The sequence below is a fragment of the Erpetoichthys calabaricus genome, chromosome 9 (genome assembly GCF_900747795.2).
Source record: "Erpetoichthys calabaricus chromosome 9, fErpCal1.3, whole genome shotgun sequence".
NCBI lineage: Eukaryota > Metazoa > Chordata > Cladistia > Polypteriformes > Polypteridae > Erpetoichthys > Erpetoichthys calabaricus.
Genome location: NC_041402.2, coordinates 149,177,341 through 149,200,792, shown reverse-complemented (window position 1 = coordinate 149,200,792; position 23,452 = coordinate 149,177,341). Strand labels below are relative to the sequence as shown.

At 35.0% G+C, this 23,452-nt stretch overlaps 1 protein-coding gene across 1 annotated transcript in view; it reads left to right on the top strand.

The window, feature by feature from the left end:
- Positions 1-22,937, top strand: part of zw10 (zw10 kinetochore protein) — a 34,437-nt gene extending 11,500 nt beyond the window's left edge. The window contains exons 6-16 of the mRNA XM_028810303.2: positions 126-275; positions 966-1,160; positions 3,934-4,097; positions 4,938-5,120; positions 5,657-5,889; positions 10,699-10,770; positions 14,114-14,283; positions 17,057-17,187; positions 21,212-21,343; positions 22,221-22,417; positions 22,681-22,937. Coding sequence (XP_028666136.1) covers positions 126-275; positions 966-1,160; positions 3,934-4,097; positions 4,938-5,120; positions 5,657-5,889; positions 10,699-10,770; positions 14,114-14,283; positions 17,057-17,187; positions 21,212-21,343; positions 22,221-22,417; positions 22,681-22,801 — 1,748 coding nt within the window. The 3' untranslated portion in view covers positions 22,802-22,937. The remainder of the gene's footprint in view (positions 1-125; positions 276-965; positions 1,161-3,933; positions 4,098-4,937; positions 5,121-5,656; positions 5,890-10,698; positions 10,771-14,113; positions 14,284-17,056; positions 17,188-21,211; positions 21,344-22,220; positions 22,418-22,680) is intronic.
- Positions 22,938-23,452: the final 515 nt, after the last annotated feature.

Here is a 23,452-nt window from a genome sequence, read left to right as displayed (position 1 = left end):
TCTTGACACAGACTGTTGCATAGAACATTTAATTGATATTAGTAATTTCTTTGGCATTTTAAGGTAATTTCTTCACACATTGTTTTTAATGCTGTATTTTTTACTTTTTTTTTTTTCTTATACAGAACCATCTACACTGGAAACGTTTTTAAAAACAGAGCTACACCTGTCTTCATCAGCTTCAAATGGAAATGGTGACAACATACCTGTGTTACCCTCTGTCCTGCAGGCATTCTCTGTTCTCGGAGAACTCCATTCAAAGATTAGGCTTTTCAGTAATGACTTGATTGGATATTCTTTTTCATATTATTTTTGAATACTTTTACCACTAAAATAATCATAAATGCTTTATGTATTTTGTAGTAATGCAACTTCATTATATGCTGTTGTTGTAATTTTCTGTAATGTAATAATTTCTTACAAAATGTTTTAATTTCCTATGTTTGTTTTTAAGAAAGATCATCATTAATTGTACCAGTTTCAAAGACCTTTCTTACCATTCTCAAACCCACTTGATCAAGTTCAAGGTCACAGAAGCCCAGTCACCATCCCTGTAGCATTGGGTATAAGGCAGGGAACAGCCTTAGAAAGAGTTCCTATCCATTGCAGAGCTTAATCACAAAAACACCTACACATGCACACACTCTCTCTCCAGTAGGGCCACAATGGAATCTGCATTTAACTAAACACACCGGAATTTGATAAAATGGATTGCTTACCTGAGTACCCAAAAGAAAACTCATGTAGGCATGGAGTGAATGTGGAAACTCCTCTCTGACAAAGACATGGTGCTGGATTCAACATTTGATTTGTGAGGCAGCTGTGCAGACCTCTGTCACTTTTTAATGTCATTAGTGGCAAAGACAATTATTGGATTTAATAGAAAATACAAGGGCTTTTTAGCAAGTAAAAACATAAGGGCTGCATAAGATTTTAATTGCTAAGAGGCTCTCTTTGTTTTTTAGGTCAAGTTCTGTTGAAATATGTCCTAAAACCACTGATTACATATCCTGCTTTACAACTTATATTGATGGAGCATCCGGACCAGGGCACCACTCTAAAATTTTATCTTGAGGAAACAAATCTGAATCACCCATCTCCTGTTGCTGTTTACCAGAAAGTCAGGACCGTTTTGGAACAGCTTCACAAGAATCTTTTTGGTATGCAAATCATATAGAGCATGTTGATTCATTAATCGTTTTTATGTGACCTGGAAAATGTAGAAATTTTAAGATCTTTCCAAAGACATGAAAGGGATATCAAAAGGATGACTGAGTAGAAAGATGAAAGACTCTTACAAGACAGTGATGAATGAAAGAAAGGTGAAAGTTCAACTGAGGGATTTTGTGATGCATGCAAAACAAGTAAGCCAGTGTAAACTACTAACACAATAGTAATGGTATACATCTTGAGACATAATGATATTAGCAGAATCATGATTAGTTGTTCTATTTATAAATCAGATTCCTCATGTTTAATATTAATTTGAGATATTAAGTTGATAGATACTTTATTACTCCCAATGGGAAATTCACAAGGTGATACTTACAACTAACATGTTCGAGAAAATAGAGAATCAAGTATACTTACTATATATTTTTCTTCAGCTGCTAAATGACAGTTTAATAGATCAATGTATACTTGCTGTTGTTCAAGTTTTCCTTTTTCTCTTAGATAATATTGACCTGAAAATGCATGAATAGTCAAACAAATAAATCATGTTTGGTTTGTGTGAGTTTGGTATGTATTGTACATGCTCTGATTAAAAAATGGTTTTACCAAATACAATTGGTCCAATATTCATGAAAATTTGCCTATACATGTAGATCCTTAGTAGACACTGACCCTAAAACCTGAGGTAAAAAAATAACGTTTGTTGGTTTATCTTGGCTACTCCTGTTAGATGATAACTGTGAGTAGTTAGGTATTATATTGGTGGAAAGTGGCAAGTTTGTAGCACAGGCAATAGGATATCTGACTTAATCACTGTAGTTGCAAGTTTTGAGGCTGTGTCTGTAGGAAATAATTGGTTTGGTTGTGGCTCTCATTATGAGCTGTTTTTTTTTTTTTTAATTGTGGATGATTTTGAAAAGACAAAAATGTCTATTTGCATTTCCACACTCCTTTAGTCTATGAAACTAGCTTTTTGCAAATCATGAAAATCTCACACCACACCCTTCATTTAAATTTTAGAACCTGTCAGTTTCACAGACAGTTATAGTTCATTCAACCAATGACCTCTCAGTCACAGCTACTCCTACCTAATTATTAATAATTAGGTTTTGCAGTAGTTATCAGTCCGTCACAACTGTCTGTTGCAGTCATACTCTGTCGGGGTTTGGGGGTGAAGGAAGCACATATTGGTATCCAAAATAAAAATGCTGAAAAAAAAAATCACGGCTAATATACTATTATCAGACAACATTTGGTAAACATATGTTGAAATGATATAACTTTTTAAAAAATATTGAAAGATATAGGGAAATAGTCATGACCTAAAACAGCTGATTGCTTCTTTTCTATGAGATAATAAGAAGGTTAAACCCTGCAGTTTAGTTAGTATGTAATCCAGTCTTAATTTAAATGTAATATTTATAATAAAATTAAATTATGAAATATTTAAGTTATAGCTTATAACTTTAGCTATATTTTTTTAGCTAAAGGATGGTTCTTATGTGAACAAAATATGTTTTACCATATTTTTACCTAATTAGGTTGCTTGTGTTTAGTGGTGTCATAACTTTCGTTTAAGGGAAGATTTAAACGTTAAGTTATTTCTACTCAGAAAAGAAAAAAATGTGTGTCATCTAAAAGAAAGATACTACACACATAACAACTGCCTTTTGTCATAATTGTTTTTCTGCAGTCATTTATTTAATGAAACTTATTTAAAAGCTTCTCTGTAGGTTGTACATTTTGGCAGACCTCTGCCATTCAGAAAAAAAAAATTGCAGCTTAGGGGTGGGGGCGGGAAGGGGCTTGGGTGTCGGTTTTCTTACTTGAAATAGACTGACGAATATTGGGCTAGATTTTATAGTATTGCGTGGCATTTTGACTTTGACTTTTATTGGACTGTAAAGGGGCTGTCACATTTTTTTTGCAACCCAGCTTACCAGTGTAGTGTCAGGCCACCAAAAAATAACAGCAGTGACCAGATGTCATAGATGATGCACCTTTGCACCCATGACCTAATATTGTGAGCATAGTTTTCTACATCATCACCATTTATGCATATGACGATCATATTTGTGAAAAGATGCTTGTAGCTGAAGATAACTTGACACCATTCCAGGATGCTCTGCACAGAATCCCCAATTTAGAGCAGTGTATGGACAATATTTTATAGGAACACACAATAAATTCCTCCTAACCCTTTCAGTTTCTGGCCCATACCCTATGACCTTACCATATAGTTCATGAAGGATATATATGAAAATGACGTTGATGTTTCAATATGGGTACTGCACTGGCCTGTCTTGTAGTCCTCTGCTCATTTGGTGTTTTGTTTCTTAAAGATGGAAGCCTCACTGCAACCATCATTATTAGTATTGTCCTGATGTTGGGGAGTTGTGCTGTAACGCATTGAAGTGAACACTGAGCTTTGTGAAAACATTACATTTTAAACATTTAATTTGCTGTGTATCAAATTCACTCAATAATTTTCACAGTGCATGGTTGTTGGTGTACTACAGTGGCAGTAAAATCATCTGAAGCTCATAGTGATGTGAATCCTCACTGTTTATTGTCCTTGTTCTTTTGAGACTAATGTATTGTTCTCAAATGCTGGTTAAGTGTAATCAGTTTATCATCTGGATTTGCTAAATTTTCCTATCTAGTCTGCATTCAAATCGGACCAGTTTTTTTTGTAGTTAAGTCTTTAATTTTTAAATCTGAAAATATTTGGTAAAAAAGCTTCAGTGTTTCTATTTTTAGATATTCCTCTGAAACATCTATCTGAAACCGATAAAAGCTTGACTATCACTTTAGCTGAAGTGCTGGGTGAACTGATTTGGGAAGAAATGTGTGACTGTATCATCAAAGAATGTTTAGTTCACTCTATACCAGCAAACAGCAGCCAGCTGGAGCAGTATGAAGAGGTGAGTTTCAAAGTGGACTCCTCTTTTTTGTAATATAATTGGCTTTACATATTTTAATCAAAAATATCTTTGTGCATCATGAAAAATAATGTGCTTGTTACAAATTAATGTATGTAATCTGTAATGTACAATAAACTAAGCTAACAGAAAACTGCTGCAAGAGTTGCTTGTGATTATTGTAAGAATGAATGATTGTGCACTATATGTTCAGAGCTTGATTAATTCAGATTATTGTCTGACTTGTCTGAATTTAATTCCAGTAACAGCAACTGGACACTGACACTGAATTAAAAAGATACAGTTGTAAAATAAACTGCAGGCATTGTGGCTGTCAAGTGCCAGAATTGGACATTTCCAAGATAACACCATTTGACTCTGATTGACTGTGGCCAAAGTTACTCAAATTTATGTGAGGCACCACAAACCTAAATAAGTATTGCTTGATAATTAGTTTATCCAAATAACTGGCACTTATTGAGGCTTTGTAAACTCTCAAAAAAACAAAAGGAGCACCGAATTTGTATATCTTTCTTTCAGACTCTTCTGTAACTCTGCATGGTATAATAATAGAATTCACAAAAAAAGATCTTGCCAATGGGATGAAATAATTAAATAAATTAAATATTAATTTTTTTCTGTGTAAATTAGTTAAATTCAGTTATAACAAGAAGAAAATAGTTTGCATACTCTCATTTCACCTATTTCCCTTAAACCCATATCATCCCAGGCACAAGTGGTCACACTGCTCTTACATAATGTTTTAAGAAAAAATAAATCTTATTTCACTGCAAAGTAATTATGCTTTTGTGCCTTTAAAAGAGTTTTTTGTTTTCGTTCCAGGTTATAAAAGACACAGAAGAATTTGAAAATAATCTTAAAGAAATGCATTTTCTAAAGGACTGTACTACAGACTTACTCAAGTATGCTAGAAACGTAAACTCGCATTTTGCTAACAAGAAATGCCAGGATGTGATTGTTGCAGCCAGGAATTTGATGACATCTGAGATACACAACACTGTGAAGGTTAGTGGACATGTGGAATATGTCTGGCCATGTTTCAGTGATTATTTTATTTCTCACTTTTGTCTGTCTAATTTGTAATTTTAAAAAAAATCTTATTTATAAAACAGGAATATATTATCCCTAAGATACAAAATAAAGTGTAGTTGCCTTGCAGTTTTATATACTTTCATATATTAAGAGGTAGTTTACTGTAAAATGTTAATATATAAACATTTTCTGTTTGTTGTAAATTTAAAAAATATAGTTCAGTTATAATATTTTCACAGAATTAGAAAGTTCTTTACTGGACCATTGTGTTTGAACAATAAAGATAATGAAAAAAATAATTTTGTTGAAGGCATTGTTATTGGATATTTACTAAAGTAAATGGCAGTTCCACAGTAGGTTAATGCAAAAATTAACAAAAATGTTTGTTTGTAGTTTAGTGTTTGGATTGTAAGAATTTACTTTTTATAGTGGAGTGATTCTTTAACATAGAAGGAATTGAAAGTTGGAAGTCTATAGTTTAAATGTGTGTATTTACTTTCTATTTTTAGCTATCTCCAGAATCTAAAGTTACTCCACCTAAACTGCCTGTTCCTAAAGAGAAGATGAATGTGGAAAAGGTTGCAAAGGTGTCACCCAAAGTAATAATGAATTTGGAAAATGAACATCAGCTAAATGCACACACTTTTTCTATGCCTGTCTGCCGTATTAGTGAATCAGTTCAGAAGCTGATGGAACTTGCTTATCAAACATTGTCTGAGGCAGCTAACAGTACTAGCCATTGGTAAGTTGCTACAGATCACTTCCTGTCATAGATTATTTGTTTTTTTTTTGACAAACAACACCTAAGGTGAAGATAAATTATAATTAAAATGATTCTGAAAAACAGCAGCAGTTTTACTTTAACCCTCTCCAAACTAAAGATATAGATGGCAAGTTCCGTTCCACTGCTAGCCACAAATTCAAAGTTCCAATTTACTCCCAAGAGAAAAAAATAACATTTTTCTGTGCAGTTTATAGGAAAAGAAAAGTCAAAAAACGTTGTATCTCACCTAGTTTGCTTCCCGTTCATTTTATGACTATTCACAAAATACTACAGTACTTTGTGAAGAGCTAGAAGAAGTGGCCGGGGAGAGGGAAGTCTGGGCATCTCTGCTCAAGCTGCTGCCCCCGCGACCCGACCTCGGATAAGCGGGAGACAATGGATGGATGGATGGATATTTTGGATACATACACCACATTGATTTTTTTTTGTTTCATCCTTCATTTTTTTAAACAAATTGGCTGCACTTGGGAGTGGTTTTAGAATCGTTTATGAGCCCGTTATAAATCCTCCAAACTTGGGGAAGTTGTGCCTGATCACCGAGCTGGTCAACATACACTTTACAACCTTAGCATTTCCTGAATTGTATATTTAACATATGTATATTATGCTTGTTTTATAATTATTCTTAACCTACCCATTATATTATTATGTTTATATATTATTTTTATTTATACATTTTAGAAATAAAATATACGCAGTTACTAAAAATGTTAAGTCAAATTTATGTTCAATTACCTGATAAATTGTGACACATGAGTTACTCTGTTGCACCCAGAAAACAAGGCTAAGTCCAAAGGCTTCAGGAAAACCAGCTTTATTAACTCAAAGCAGGAACAGCCAGGGGAACTACCACTTCAGTACACAGAAACACAGCAAACAAGCAGTGACATTATCAGTCAGGTAGGTCCAGCAGCTACAGATCCGTGGCTGGAAAGGGGGGGTCATCCTGGAGGGGGTAAGACAGAAAAGAAAATAGTAGGCCAGATCTGTGGCCATTTTAAAGTGTTCAATGGTGTAAGGTATGAACCATCAGCCACCGGACGTGTTACACAGAAAGACTGCAAACTTGTACTTGCCTCAGTAGTGCTGCAAAATTGTAATTTCCTCAGCCCTCAATAGATGTGTCATCCACATTTTGGCATTGAGTAGGGTCTCACAGGATTTTGCAGATCTCACATTATGTAGTAAAGTACTAGTTTTTGTTTGACATCATCTATTAATAATGGGGAAGGGGCTGAGACAGGGGGCCTTTACAGCTTCTCCTTGGGCAGCAAAAACGCTAATGCCGTCCCTGAAGCTGACGTAATTTTTTCCACTCAATCCTAATTTTGGTTCCAAGTCCGCTGGTATCTTTCCTAATTCTCTGAAATCTCCAAGAAAACCTGATAAAGAAAATTTCAAGGAGAGGTTGCTTATGCTTATACTAGAATAATGAATGAAGGACTGAATATGCAAGGAAAACATGTAAAACATTAGATTATCCAGATCTCTGGGAAATACTGAAAGCTAAAAAGCGGGGGAAGTCAGTGAGTAGTACCGATACAGGCATTACCTTTTAGAATATCCAACTAAAAGGTACAAGTCTCACCAATTCAGAGATGACCTTCAATTGCAGGTTCAGAAAAAAAGGGGAGGTTACAATAAAGGAACTGTAAAGCTGGTTTGAAAATATATGGGGTAATACAGAAGCAAGGAAGCTCACATGGGTCTGCGATCATTTGTTGTTTATCAGTCTTCCATCATGATTCATGACCAGATGGTGTAACCACTTTTGGAAAAAATGAGATTGACACTTTTTTATTAACTAGTATCAAGAAGTCTTGTTGAAGGGGCTGTACAAACGGAGTGGAGATCTAAAAATCTGATTAAAGGTTTGTGGGAAGTCTTTCTGTGCAATATGGTTAGTTTTCTATAATACTCAACATCTACTTCAGCAGCTCAGTGGAAAGGTGGCTATTCAGCACAGAACAGAGTAAAATATCTCTTGGAGGATTTAGTCAGGATCAGCATAGAAGACCCATCTCTTGAGCAGTTTGATCCTGAGCCATGTGTCAAACACTGGCTCACCTTAAACAAGAGTAAAAGAAGACCACATTACACTGGATGGCCTTCTGACAATGCCATTCTCATGGTCAGTGACACAGACCAGAGCCCGAGTATAATACACTGTTCTTTACAATTGTACATAGTTTTAAAGTTATACTGACATTGTTATCCAAATCATCAAGACGGACACAAAAGCAGAAGGGAAGGATCTGCTGCACAGAAGAAGGAAAAGAATTAGTCACACACATGGCGGTTAGAAAGGTAATAGATTGAAAGATTAATATTTCACATATTTTATTATTTGTCACCCAAATCAAAGCTTACTAAATGAATCTAAAACCTTTTATTTTAGGAGCCACTGGCTCCTTGAGGTGAATTTTTGTCTGGAGGTGATTATTACTAAGTCATTCCGATAAACTCTATACCAGCAACTCTTATCAAGAATATAATGTGCTAAATGAAATGACCTTTAGAGTCTTGATATCAATGGTGTGTATGCTGTATTGGTTGGTAGATCTTGACAGATTTTTAAACTCTGTAGGTGAAGGCTTTACACCTTACTGTAGTTTTATCAATTCTTTGAACTTTAAAAAAACAAATGTCTTTTAATTATGTAGTATCTGGAGTTAAGGTATTAATAAGATGTGTAAGGTAAATTAGAAGATTCACAGATTTATATGTCAAAATGAGGTTTTTAATATATAGCTGGAAGAAAATAAAAAGACTGCGTTCTAAGTGTGTTAAATGGGATATTTTTAGGCTGTTCATGAAAAGCACAGCAGTCCTCGATCCTGTCTGCTGTTTATGATAAAACTAGGTTTTCTAAGTTTTCTAAATCTAGCATATTACAGACAGTGCAAAAGGAACAGGAAAAAATGACAGAGAATCTTCAGTCATGCCAATTTATCTCGGTTATTGCTTTTTCGGTAATGTAATTGTCCTTATTTGTGCACTTTTGAAACGATGTATTTAATTTACTAGAGTGAATTCAGTTTGAACTGTGAAGTCAGTTATCCTAGCTGCTTTAGTGTAAAAATCTCACAAAGTGTACTAAATCAAATCAAATCCATTCATACACTCCTATATAATACTTTACAAAATTGTCTAAATTCACTTTTGGGAGGCTTATAACTCACACTGATATTTTTAGATTATATTTAACTGTAGCAGTAATTTAATTTAGTTGCTTTAGTGAGAACAAACAAAATATATCGTGCAGTGTATGGTTACAAAGAGAATTTTGAACTCTTCATCAAATTAAACTGGAATCAATCACAGACAAATAAGCAAAGGAGTTATATAGTCATAGTTCTTATAACGGTAACATTTTCAATTACCCTTTTCCTTGGAAACACTGCACTAGTGAAATCTTCTTAAATTCACAAATTAACATGTATTTATCCTCTATAGGGTTGCCACAATACCAAGATTTTGAACTTAGATATATTAAGAAAAGTATTGAAATTTGGTATCATTTTTGATATTCAATACACTTTAAAGGCTCTACATACATGCAATCCGTGCACATTGTATTTTTGTGTGAATAATCTAAAATGTCTTTAACTTTTTTTTTTTTTTTTTTTTTTTCAAGAACGATTAGCATGTCAGTGTGCTGTTCTGTGATTGCCCTGCAAATTAATTACTAAACATATGCTCTGAAGCACAGCTGGAAGTTTGTGAACACACAAAGTAGTAGGGCCATTATACAGCTGAGCAGTAAAAAGTTAGTGCCTTACATTATATCAGAAATGAAATACAATCATAAAATCGCACATAATAAAATAAAAGAAAGTAACGCATTATGGCAGGAGACTTCAAGACAAGGGTTTAAAAATCAAGGGAGTGACAGAGCGAAAGAGTGTTACCTCTGAATGAACAGCACAGAATGAAAGTGACCCACAGATAAAAACAATTTGACTTATTAATAATAAGTAATAAAATATAATATTAATATAAAATAATATTAATAAAAATGTTTTAACATGTAGAAAAAAAGATAAAAATCACATTCCTACTTCAAACACAACAGTCTACATGTTTACACTTATTAATGTTGAAAACTTACTACGTGTACGTAAATTAGAAATAAGATACCTCTTAAAAATTTTTGTATAGACTCACTTGCAATTCTTGCATACAGATTTTTGTGTTTCTTGTGGCTTTCCATCCACATTTGCTACAAAGCCAAAGCATTTCCAGACATTACTCCGGCTGCCCCCTTTCTCAGTTAAGTATACTGATAAAGGCCTCAACACTACTGAAATTGCCATCTTATTAACGCCTGTGATTTGATGGAAATGGGGCTGCAACTCAAGACATGGAAAACTGGAAGTGCATTTGTAATGTAGGCTGTAGAATTGATAAATGAAAAATGAGTATTAAAGTCATTTTAAAATGTTAAAATTGATACCTATTGGTATTTCAATAGTTTTGATCCTAATTCTGTATAATGAGAAAATATTTACATTTTTTTGTGTACCTTTGTGAAGGGGCAAGTCTTTGAACAGTGGAATAATATGTATACCAAAGGAAAAGATCATTGTCAAAGAAGCCCTTAAATGCATACAGTTTTAACATTGAAGCTTCTAGAGTTTGAAGTGCAGAATTTTCATCTCTTGCAATTATTTTTACTACTAATCCCCTAGTAATATTTTTACATATGATAATTTAAAAATGTTGATTATGTTTACCCATCCATTGCTTTTTTCTCTTTTCTTTTAGTGCTATTCAGCTTTTCTATACTGTTCGTAACATCTTCCAGCTATTCTATGATGTTGTTCCAACCTATCATAAGTAAGTATGTTTCTTACAAGAAGACACATCCATAGTAATTAAATGCCTGTTTCTCTAATTTATTAAAAAGACAAACAGGTGGGATTAGTCAATGTTTAGAAGTATAATTCTTAGGATAATCAGATTGGATAGTATTACACTTTTTTGTCCAGTTACTTCTATGGATAAATATTCTGAAGGAACTGAATGTGGTATCTTTTTTCAAGACTTACAGCCTTCTGCCTAATATTGTGTAGGTCCCCCTTGCCAAAACATCTCTTTTGTTGTATATGACACCAAGATATTAGCAGCAAATCCTTTAAGTCCTCTAAGTTGTGAGGTTGGACCTCTAAGGATCAGACTTGTTCTTTTAGCACATCCCACAGATGCTTAATCAAGTTGAGATGTGGGGAATCTGGAGCCCAATTCATCATCTTAAACTGTTTCCAAAATTTGTTTGGCAATGGTTTGAGGAACAAGACAGTGTGCCTGGGCTCATTATCTTGCTAAAAGGGCCACTGACATCAGGGAGTGCTGATGACATGAAGTGGTATGTGGCCTGCTACGATCTTTAGGTGGGTGTTACGTGTCAAAGTAACATCCACATGAATGCCAGGACCCAAGGTTTCCTAGCAGAACATTGCAGAGAGCATCACACTGCCTCCGCCAGCTTACCATGTTTCTCATAGTGCATCCTGCTTCCATCTCTTCCCCAGGTAAATAATGCATGTACGTTTGGCCTTCCACATTACCTGAAAGAAAATGTGATTAATCAGATCAGGCCATTTTCTTCCATAGTTTCATGGTCCAGTTCTGACACTCACATGGCAATTGTAGACACTTTCAAAGGTGGACTGGGTTAGGCATGGGCACTCTGACCAGTCTGTGACTATGCAGCCCCATACACAGCAAGCTGCGATGTAATGCTCTGTATGTTCTTACCTTTTTCTGTTGGCCAGCTTTAAGTTTTTTAGCAATTTGTACTATAGTAGCTTTTCTGAGGGATTGAAACAGACAGGCTAGCCTTTGTTCCCCACGTGCATCAATGTGCTTTGGGCATCCATTATCTTGTAGGGAGATCACCAGGTGTCCTTCCTTATACCATTTTTTAGTGAGTACTTACCACTGTATGTGGTGGGTGCGGCAAATCTCTCTCTCTCTCTCGGTAGTTTTTGTATCATTTTTTTTATTCATAACATTTCAAGACTCGGTGAACTAAACTGAATAGATTTTTTTAAATTTTAGAATATTTACATGTTTGTTGTGGTTGGCCGTAATTAAAATATATATACATATTGTAATTGGAAAGTGTTTGGGATTGTTGTCCAAGCTGTGGCCAATCCACTGTTTTTCTGGCAGTTTATAAAGAAAAAAATTCATGGATGCTGGTTTTTTTTTTTTTTTTTTTTTTTGCATAGTACCTTCATGAAGAGCACTTTTTTGCTATTAAAAGATAGAAAAATGTGTCTGTTCCTGATAAAAGTTGTGGGGTTGAATGTGAGCAGCAAAGGATGGCTCTGACTAGGTTTTAAGAATTGACAAAATTTTCTGGTTTGCTGATTTCAAATATGTCCTACTAATGTGGAATTAATTGAAATAGCTATCCATTCACTGCTAGGGTCCAGGTTTGAATTGTAAGAGCAGAAGCCCCTCTAAACAGCACTGGAGACAAGGCAGGAACCAACCCTGGGAGGTGCATCAGCCTGTCATAAGGCATGTTCACAGAAGTACCCACACTCTGCCTTGTAGAGTCAGTTCAAAGTCGTCATTTAACACACAAAAAAGTCTTAGGTGGTATGAGACCTAGCGTTTGGGACTGGGTGTTGTGGGGTGAGGGTTAAAAAAGAAAAACACAAAAATGGAGAGAAGGTGTGAGGTCTGGAAACGGTATCTGAGGTAGAGTGCTAACAACATTGCCCACCATACTTTAATATACCTTGTAATTAAAAATGTAAAACTCTTGTAAGAAACTGAATTACTGTTACTATCTTTTTAGTTTGTTACAGATTTTTTCTTGTTTAATTTAGTTACAAAGACAACTCCCTCCTACTCTTCACGATGCCCACCTCATGCAAAAGAGAAATTACAAAGCCCATAGTTAATTTACATAATCAAATGAAAGAAATAAATAGTAACCTTACTAGTTTAAAGAGTGCTGTAAAAAAAATCTGGTGTGGCAGTGCTGATCTAGTGATGTACTAACGCCTGATACCCCTAACCCATGGAATTTTCATTAGTAGTTTTTGAAGAAATGCATACATTCCAAAGGATTATATTATATTTAGTACATTGCAGGACCAGTTTTGGTAAAGAGTACATAATAATGTTTAGTGAGGAGCATGTATACAATGTATACATTAAATTCGATAAATAGAAGGCACTTTATTTTCAATACTGAAGTACCGTAATACATATTTTTATTATATAAATAAATGATTTTAAAATAAATTTAATAATTTATATTTCTGGATATAGTGTGAAAAGAAGCTGATAATTTAATTTTTGAGGCAGCAAATGTATGACAATGATGATAGTATATATTAATGTATCAATGTCAGGAATGGGGTAAATGAAGAATAATGTGTAATGCACAGTACATTCAAAGATGTGCAAGGAATTTAAACATCTGCTGCCAAGATAATGAAAACATTGGTGAGGTATGACAAAGTTTTGTTTATTGGCAGATGCTTTAAATAATGAAGAAACCATCCCCATTCTTAATCTTTCTATTCTGACCGTGTCATTGGGAATTAGAATGTATCCATCCCTTTAGAGGACCATTGATTGTCTCTCTTTACAGGTTGTGTGCAAGGAACACATGGAAGGTGTTGTGTTCATCTGAATTTGGTCACTGTCAGTATAGAGTGTGTAAATTTGCCCTTTCTCTATAGTTTTGCTTTGGGTAATGAGATTTCCTCCCACACCCCAAAGACATACTGTGGATTAATTGGTGACTCAAAATTGAATACTAAAGATGTGATCTGGATGGTATAGGCTATTGCTGTAGGTTTCAATGATGAATGTAAACTATTCTGACATGTAATACTAGAATCATTTGTAAAGATTTTGTGTGAAACACATTTGGCATTGTGGAGTGGCATAGGGTACTGGTGCTGTACTCATTTTATTCTGGGCTTCCTGAAGTATATGTAACATGAGTTTTTATCTTTTTAATCTCCACACCATGTGCACATTTAATTATTTATTAGACATTAGTTTGTTTAATGTTCTTTGCTCCACCATAGCTCAAAGTATGAAGTGAAGATCGGTGAGAGTATGTGCATTCTCAAGTGCACCATAAAACAGAAGTAGAGAGTTAGATCCGGTTTTATTTAATGCAAATATTTTGTATTCTGCACTTCAGAGAAAATCTTCAAAAGCTTCCTCAATTGGCAGCCATTCACCACAACAATTGTATGTTCATCGCTCACAATCTGCTAACTCTTGGACACCAGTTCAAATACCATCTTCCAAAACCATTGTGTGAAGGAGCAGCTACTTTTGTTGATCTGGTGCCAGGGTTCCGGAGACTTGGTAAGATACTCAACTTTTTCTTTATTTTTTTTCTTTATTATATAACTAGTTTCTGTTTACTGGAACATAACACCAAAATTGTTTTCAATTTTAAATGTCCCGTTATTTTCTAACCTTCTGAGTCTTGAACAGGTTCAGTAGGTTACAAGACAGGAACAAACCCTAAACAGGGTGCCAATCCATCATAGGGCAAACACACACATGCACACACCAGCCACACAGTAGATCCAGTTTTGAATCATCAGTCAACCTAACCTGCATGTCTTTGGACTGTGGGAGGAAACCGGAGCACCCGCAGGACACCCATGCAGACACAGGGAGAGCATGCAAACTCCACATCAGGATCCAGAACATGAACTCTGGTCTCCTTACTGTGAGGCAGCAGCACTACCACTGCCACCGTGAGATGTGAAATGTAAAGGCTAAGATATACTGATTTATAAAGTGCTATTGTAAATCACAACTAGATTATTTGTACTTCCTAAGCCATAATCTGCAAACCAGATGTCTCTTTATCACAGACAATACTTTGGCTAGACATTAACCATAAGTATGCGTCTGACTTAAGTTCACATTGCCCATATTTAATTAATTATCATTATGGCAAAACTGTCCATTTATTTTTGAGTACAATGTATAATTTTTACTGACTTATCAGTAGAAATACTACACTTCTCATTTAAAATAATAAAAATTGGAAGGTGACAAATGCTTTGCAGATTGAAGATGAAGTTTTTTGTTATATGTCTGAGTATTTGTGAGTTATTTCCAACCTGTTTACTGTTGTATCAGAGCAATCTTTCCTGTTTAAATTAGAGAAAGATATAGTACATAGTAATTTAATAATGTGAGATTAGCTAAAGAAGTACTGTATTTAAAATTTGATGATATACTTGAACCTATATTAAAGATTTCTGCACATATGAATTAATAAATAAAGAATATTTTCTGTTTTCTTTATTTTTATTACATTTTTTATTAATAATAATGGAAGCATATGTTTAAAAGAAAATGTACAGTACAATAATTTTGGTTTGAGTCTTTATGCACCTACAGTACTTTGTCATATAATACGCTGCTTGCAAAGAACTCGCAGCTGGCAGTTGTACCATTGGCTAAATTGGGCTCTGCAGGTAGTAATCACCATCATGAAAGAGAATAGCAACAACATTGTTTTAAGTACAGAGTTAATATTAAAGTTGAACTCATAATCCAGGTTATCACACTGCCGGGTGACTAATGCTGTTTCTGAATTGGCCGTTCTGTAAAGAGGATTAATGGATATCCTGATGCTAAGTTTCTGATTTTTTTTTTTTTTGTGCACATGAATGAACTAGAGAAACTAGGTATCTGTCTCTGAATTTGAATCTGGAATGATATAGTAATAGTAATATTGTCACATATGCAGAATACAGTAATCCCTCCTCTATCGCGGGGGTTGCGTTCCAGAGCCACCCGCGAAATAAGAAAATCCGCGAAGTAGAAACCATATGTTTATATGGTTATTTTTATATTGTCATGCTTGGGTCACAGATTTGCGCAGAAACACAGGAGGTTGTAGAGAGACAGAAACGTTATTCAAACACTGCAAACAAACATTTGTCTCTTTTTCAAAAGTTTAAACTGTGCTCCATGACAAGACAGAGATGACAGTTCAGTCTCACAATTAAAAGAATGCAAACATATCTTCCTCTTCAAAGGAGCAAACAAATCAATAGGGCTGTTTGCTTTTAAGTATGCGAAGCACCGCGGCACAAAGCTGTTGAAGGCGGCAGCTCACACCCCCTCCGTCAGGAGCAGAGAGAGAGAGAGACAGATAAAAAAATCAATACGTGCCCTTCGTGCTTTTAAGTATGCGAAGCACCGTGCTGCATGTCGCTTCACGAAGCAGCTGCACAGAAGGTAGCCAACGTGAAGATAATCTTTCAGCATTTTTAGACGAGCGTCCGTATCGTCTAGGTGTGCGAACAGCCCCCCCTGCTCAATCCCCCTACGTCAGGATCAGAAAAAGTCAGCGCAAGAGAGAGAGAGAGAGAGAGAGAAAAGTAAGCTGGGTAGCTTCTCAGCCATCTGCCAATAGCGTCCCTTGTATGAAATCAACTGGGCAAACCAACTGAGGAAGCATGTACCAGAAATTAAAAGACCCATTGTCCGCAGAAATCCGCGAACCAGCAAAAAATCCGTGATATATATTTAAATATGCTTACATATAAAATCCGCGATGGAGTGAAGCCGTGAAAGGCGAAGCGCGATATAGCGAGGGATCACTGTACAGTGAAATTCTAGCCAAATGCTACATGTCAACAGTCACTGGCTACATGATAAACAAGAATGTATTATAATGGATAATTTCATTTGAAGAGTGGTGTAATGTTTTTGAGGATTTTGTGGTGGTTCAATAATTTGAGTTTGAGTCTGTGCTACATTTTTGTTAAATAAATGTTACAATTCTAACTAAATTGTGCATTTTACACTTTTGCCCACTCACAATAAATTAGTCCCGCTATACTGTAGTGCACTTTAGGACAAATGTCATTTATCAGCCCTTAAAGAATCTCTTTGTATTCTAAAAGCTAAGCAGAGCAAATAATCAGTTATACCTACTGCACTTGTTCATTTATCCTTAATAAGTTAAAGTTGTGTAAATTCACAAGCATAGGTGGGAGAGCAAAGGGATATTTAGTATAAATTGGAACAGTATAGAAATTACTTGGCATTATCTGGAATAAAATGTTTACTTCAGTACTCCTCTGCTTTAATACATCTTGACTAGGTACTGAATGTTTCCTGGCACAGATGCGGACTCAAAAGGCAGAGCTTCTGGAAAGACTATCAACAGCAAGGAATTTTTCAAACCTAGATGATGAAGGCGCTTACTTAGCAGCAAGTAAAGCCGTCAAGCAGGTCAGACATGAATTTAAAAGAATTTGATAATATGGTTCTTATTTTACTATTTAAAAAAATAGAGATAGCATTCATCATATCTACATAACACTAGGCATATCAGCACAGATTGCGCTTGTGTTTGAATTTATTGTCTTTATTTAAACTCTGGTTTGAAATGGAAAGGCAGTTCCAGGATGTACAGTGGGGCAAATAGTATTTAGTCAGCCACCAATTGTGCAAGTTCTCCCACTTAAAAAGATGAGAGAGGCCTGTAATTTTCATCATAGGTATACCTCAACTATGAGAAACAAAATGAGAAAAAAAATCCAGAAAATCACATTGTCTGATTTTAAAGAATTTATTTGCAAATTATGGTGGAAAATAAGTATTTATAAGTATAAACAAGCAAGATTTCTGGCTCTCACAGACCTGTAACTTCTTCTGTAAGAGGCTCCTCTGTCCTCCACTCGTTACCTGTATTAATGGCACCTGTTTGAACTCGTTATCAATATAAAAGACACCTGTCCACAACCTCAAACAGTCTCACTTCAAACTCCACTATGGCCAAGACCAAAGAGCTGTCGAAGATCACCAGAAACAAAATTGTAGACCTGCACCAGGCTGGGAAGACTGAATCTGCAATAGGTAAGCAGCTTGGTGTGAAGAAATCAACCGTGGGAGCAATTATTAGGAAATGGAAGACATACAAGACCACTGATAATCTCTCTCGATCTGGGGCTCCACGCAAGATCTCACCCCGTGGGGTCAAAATGATCACAAGAACGGTGAATGACCTGCAGAGAGCTGGGACCAAAGTAACAAAGGCTACCATCAGTAACACACTACGCCACCAAGGACTCAAATCTTGCAGTGCCAGACGTGTCCCCCTGGTTAAGCCAGTACATGTGCAGGCCCGTCTGAAGTTTGCTAGAGAGCATTTGGATGATCCAGAAGAGGATTGGGAGAATGTCATATGGTCAGATGAAACCAAAATAGAACTTTTTAGTAAAAACTCTACTTGTCGTGTTTGGAGGAGAAAGAATGCTGAGTTGCATCCAAAGAACACCATACCAACTGTAAAGCATGGGGGTGGAAACATCATGCTTTGGGGCTTTTTTTCTGCAAAGGGACCAGGATGACTGATCCGTGTAAAGGAAAGAATGAATGGGGCCATGTATCGTCAGATTTTGAGTGAAAACCTCCTTCCATCAGCAAGGGCATTGAAGATGAAACATGGCTGGGTCTTTCAGCATGACAATGATCCCAAACACACTACCCGGGTAACGAAGGAGTGGCTTCGTAAGAAGCATTTCAAGGTCCTGGAGTGGTCTGTCATTGCCAACAAAGGGTATATAACAAAGTATTGAGATGAACTTTTGTTATTGACCAAATACTTTTTTCCACCATAACTTGCAAATAAATTCTTCAAAAATCAGACAATGTGATTTTCTGGATTTTTTTTTTCTCATTTTGTCTCTCAATTGTGAATTTCCCCCTGGGATTAATAAAGTATCCATCTATCCATCCATCCATCCATCCATCCATCCATCCATCCATCCATCCATCCATCCATCCATCCATCCATACATACATAGTTGAGGTATAGCTATGGTGAAATTTACAGGCCTCTCTCATCTTTTTAAGTGGGAGAACTTGCACAATTGGTGGCTGACTAAATACTTTTTTGCCCCACTGTATATTACAATTATCCGGAAGCTATTTTCAGTGGGACCCAGACTGAATTAAAGTGTTTATCATTCATTCCTGTTATGGATCTTCATATATCATATACATCCACTGGTGACTGGATGATTTAAATTCTTTTATTTTTAATTGGATCCATGCTCCTTCTTGGGCCAAAATAACTTAATTCCCCACAGAGTTTGCACTTTACAGTTACATTCAGTAGTTATCAATGTATAAGCCTGCTAAGACTCGGTTCACATGACTTCATTTTCATATGCTTAACTTCTCATTCATGGTGATAGATTTTAAACTTATTACTTTGTTTATTATTTGATGTGGAGGTGGTAGAATATCACAGCTACTTATAAGGGTATTTATTTTTTAAGGGCAGGCTCTTCTTCAGATATTAGTGCAGTGCACAGTTATTCACAATTTTCAAATATTTTGTACTTTCATTTCCATGTGCCTCACAGTTATCATTTAGTGATGTATTTTCATGCCATCAGTATGTGTGTTGTGATTTAAAGTTGAGTAATATTGCTTTACTGAAGGGTTGACACCAAAAAAAGTAGCGAGAGGTCACTTAGATTTAATGGGGAGTGGGGATAGGAGCGCAGGCAATGATTCATGATTACAATACAAATAAAATTCTCAGTAATTTTATTCACAACAAATACGTCCAAGAGTGCATTAGCAGACTAGAGCAAAGAGAAATGCATCCTATACAAAGATATGCTGAAGGTTAACACTGTTGTTCAGCAAGCAGAGATTATATCAGTCTGACTCATATAGTGACACCTATAAGCGTATGGATTCACATATACAGAAAACCCACCACACTCCCACTGTATATCATATATTACAATGGAAATATCTTAAAAACTAAATTAAAAAAAACATGGCTAAGTTAATGTAACTCTGCTACATGCATCTGTGAAAGCTGCTAAAATAATGTCTGGTTAATATTAAGCTATCAAAACTTTTCACCATAGATAAAGTAAAACTGTAACAAGACTGATGCGTAGTATTTCTAGGTGAAAACACATAAACACAAAGGCAGATGTTAAACTACTGAACTTGGTTCCCACAAACTGTGTTTCTCCTTCATTTTATTAACACGTTTTAAACTTTTTTTCTGTAAAATTAGTAATAAAGCATTATGCATTTTTGCAGATTTTTTTAGTGCAACTTCTGGCTTGTGTACAAAATCAGATAATGAGTGTGCCTATATTTCCATTACCTTGCACAGATGCCTTTGGTTCCTTTAGTTGTGGAGTTAGTCATAAAATGCTGGATGGATCAATATATGTAAGGCCATAAAACTGAACAATGAGGGTTATTGTTGTATTCCATTTTAAATAAATTTTAAAAAGGAGACTGAAGTCTTCACTTTAACTGGTTAATTAAGTTATGCATAGAGAATTTAAAATGTACAATGAATCTGGCATTTAGATGCAGGCATAATACAGCTAGAGTTAATGTTGCTTCAATATAATTATGCCAGTTATGGGATTTATATTTCTTTTGCTTTGATGAAATTATTTTTTCATGTATGTTTCATTTTTTTCAAGAGTGGGCATTTTAAAATAACATTCTAAGTGTTTTGAAAATATATACTGATATTTCCTTAAGCCCCTATCTTAAATGAATAAAAAGTATAGATAATAAATATCCGTGTGTGAACAAATGCTTTTAAAATTTCTTTCACTTGTTGATTGTGTAAATGTTTTTGTATACATTAATATGTGAATTGCAGTTTATTTGATTTCATCGTCTATAGTGGGAATTTCACCATAATTTAAGACTAGAAACATACAATAGCTATGCAGTGATGTTTCAAGAGAAAATGCACCTTAAATGTGAAATGATTTTATTTTGGTTTTTGTTGTTTCTGTTTTTTTTGGGTAGTGTTTCTTTGTAATATAGTACTTTAATGAATAGATAACCATGAATTAACAGTTTTCAGCACTTCAGTAGGCCCTGTACCTCAAAAATTTGAAAGCATTCAATATAACATTTACAAATGTATGAAATCATTTAATGTTGTGGTGCCAGCGTCATCTCCGTATATAATTTGCTCTGTTACATTTATATAGTTACAGCTGTGCATTACCAAGGCTTTTTTCATGTAGAAGGTATCACTGAGTGGCAAAATGAGAAAATCTTTATAAAGACATCTTAGAAGAACAAATGAAACAAAGCCTTAATACTGATGTCAAAGGGATACATTATTGTTGTACATGAAGATTAATGAAAATAGAAAGTAAAGATGAGATGAGATGCAAGTCTTTTTTCTATTAGTATTCACAGATATCAATGTGTCATTTTCTGTAAGTTTTGCTTTTTAATGTTGCAGGTTTTACATCATTTAAAACGCTTGGGGAAAGTATGGCAAGATGTTCTTCCTGTGAACATATATTGTAAAGCAATGGGTACTCTGTTAAACACTGCCATTTCTGAGATTATCCACAAAATAACCACACTAGAGGTACGTATTTATAATTTAAATTCTCATGACCTACAGAATTTGTGTATCAATTCTTAAACTTTATTTTTTGATTTGTATTAATTAATTTTGTTCATGTATAGATGGAACCTATTATATTAATGTTATTACTTATTTATTACTGCTCAGTCATTGTTTAAAAATGTTATTTTAGCTGTTCAAATGAACCATATATGTAGGCTTTCCTTGAATAAAATCATTTTCATCATCACGTGAGCTCTGTATATGAAAGTAATTTTGTCTGTTATGTTTATTTTATTTGTTTTTAAATTACTTGATCAGATTTAAGTTTATGAACAAATGATCAATTTAACTTTAGCTTTTTAAAATTTCAATCTGTGACAGTGTACCAGTGTACACATAATATCATAAGTAATATGACAGCTGCCATTTCGTAAGTCTTTATCATTTTTTTTTTTCACATATTTTTTAGATTGTGTTTCTGTGTGATGTGACCCTGCCTATAACATGTGTTTTTAGGTTCTAGTGCGGTTTCGTTACCTTTGTTCTAGCTGATTACTGAGTTGTTAAGTGAAAGTGTAATAAGCACGGTGCATTTTCCCAGGACTCATGACATTGGCCTGGTTTAACCACATTGCAGTATTTGAATTGATGACTTACTTTAAATTGCTGAGCTGTTAACTTTTTATTTATGTTAAGCTGTGTTTTGTAGGATTTTCATAAAGAAAGCAGTTAATTAATTTAAAGAATAAAAGAATTCTTTCCTAAATAAAAATTTGTGGATTATTTTAATCTGGGTTTAACAAAAGTTAATTATTTTCTATATGATAGTTTTTGTATTTAAAATAACGCTGTGAAAAGTTCTGATCTCATTTTGTCATTTACTATCTTTCTGTAGGACATTTCCTCTGAAGATGGGGACATCCTTTATTCCCTGTGTAAAACTATTGTTGAAGAAGGTCCACAGGTTTTCACCCCATTGCCAGATAAAAACAAGAAATATCAGGAAGAAGTTCCTGTGTATGTTCAGAAATGGATGGCTTTCAAGGAGCTAATGATTGTCTTACAGGCCAGTCTGCAAGAGATTGTGGACAGGTACTTGAGATATATACTGTAGGTTCTCTTGTCCGTTTCCTAAGGTTACCTTTACTTTATAGCCCATGGACAAACCAAGAAAAATAAATGATAACATTTCAAGTAACTATATCTTTGTTTATATGAGCTACATTTAGGGTAGATACATACTTTCTTACCTTCTCTTTATTAAATCTGATCCAATATAGATTCTGAACACACTTTTTATCAATAAGAAAAGTAATTTAAGATTTATGAATTTATTTTCCTAATTTTTGTGACAGGTGGGCAGATGGAAAAGGACCCTTGGCAGCTGAGTTTTCCTCCAGTGAGGTGAAAAGCCTGATCCGAGCATTGTTTCAAAACACAGACAGAAGAGCAGCAGCACTTGCTAAAATAAAGTAAACTTTTTTACATGACTGTAATATATGTATATAATAATTTTTCTTTGCAACAAAATAGCATATGTAATATGTCATTGAATTTTATGCTTTCACAGTGCATATAAATAAATAACAATCTCAATTTATTCTTCTGAAAATGTTGCGGACTGTCTTTATTTTTCCAGTCATGAAATATAAATATTACTATAATATTTTTTTCATTTTTTTTTTTTTATTAAGGATACCCTTAAAAACCTTCTTATTCTTAACATATTTTAAAAATTTTCAAGAGATTAGTATGAGGAATAAAAATATGTTATGCTAAAAAGTATGAAAACAATTACACATACGCAATTGAAAAGGTGAGTGTGTTTTCTTGTGTGATTCTGTAACCAGTGTGACGGATGGCCAGGGCCCATGCCTGGCTGGGACACCCTTCACCACATCTGCCATGGTGACAAGGGTGAGAAGCCCAGTATCTCCCCCTGGATGCTAGATGGCAGCCTCTCTGGGTTGCAGTGGTGCCTCGGACTCCCCCAGGGCTTCATGGGGGTTGGAGATCTGTACAGCTCTGTGGTGTTCCGCCGGCACCGCCAGGGGGTGCTGCAACAGGAGCGGCTGGCCCCTTTTGGGCACTGGTTTCGCCTTACCCAGAAGTGCAGCCGGATGTCGG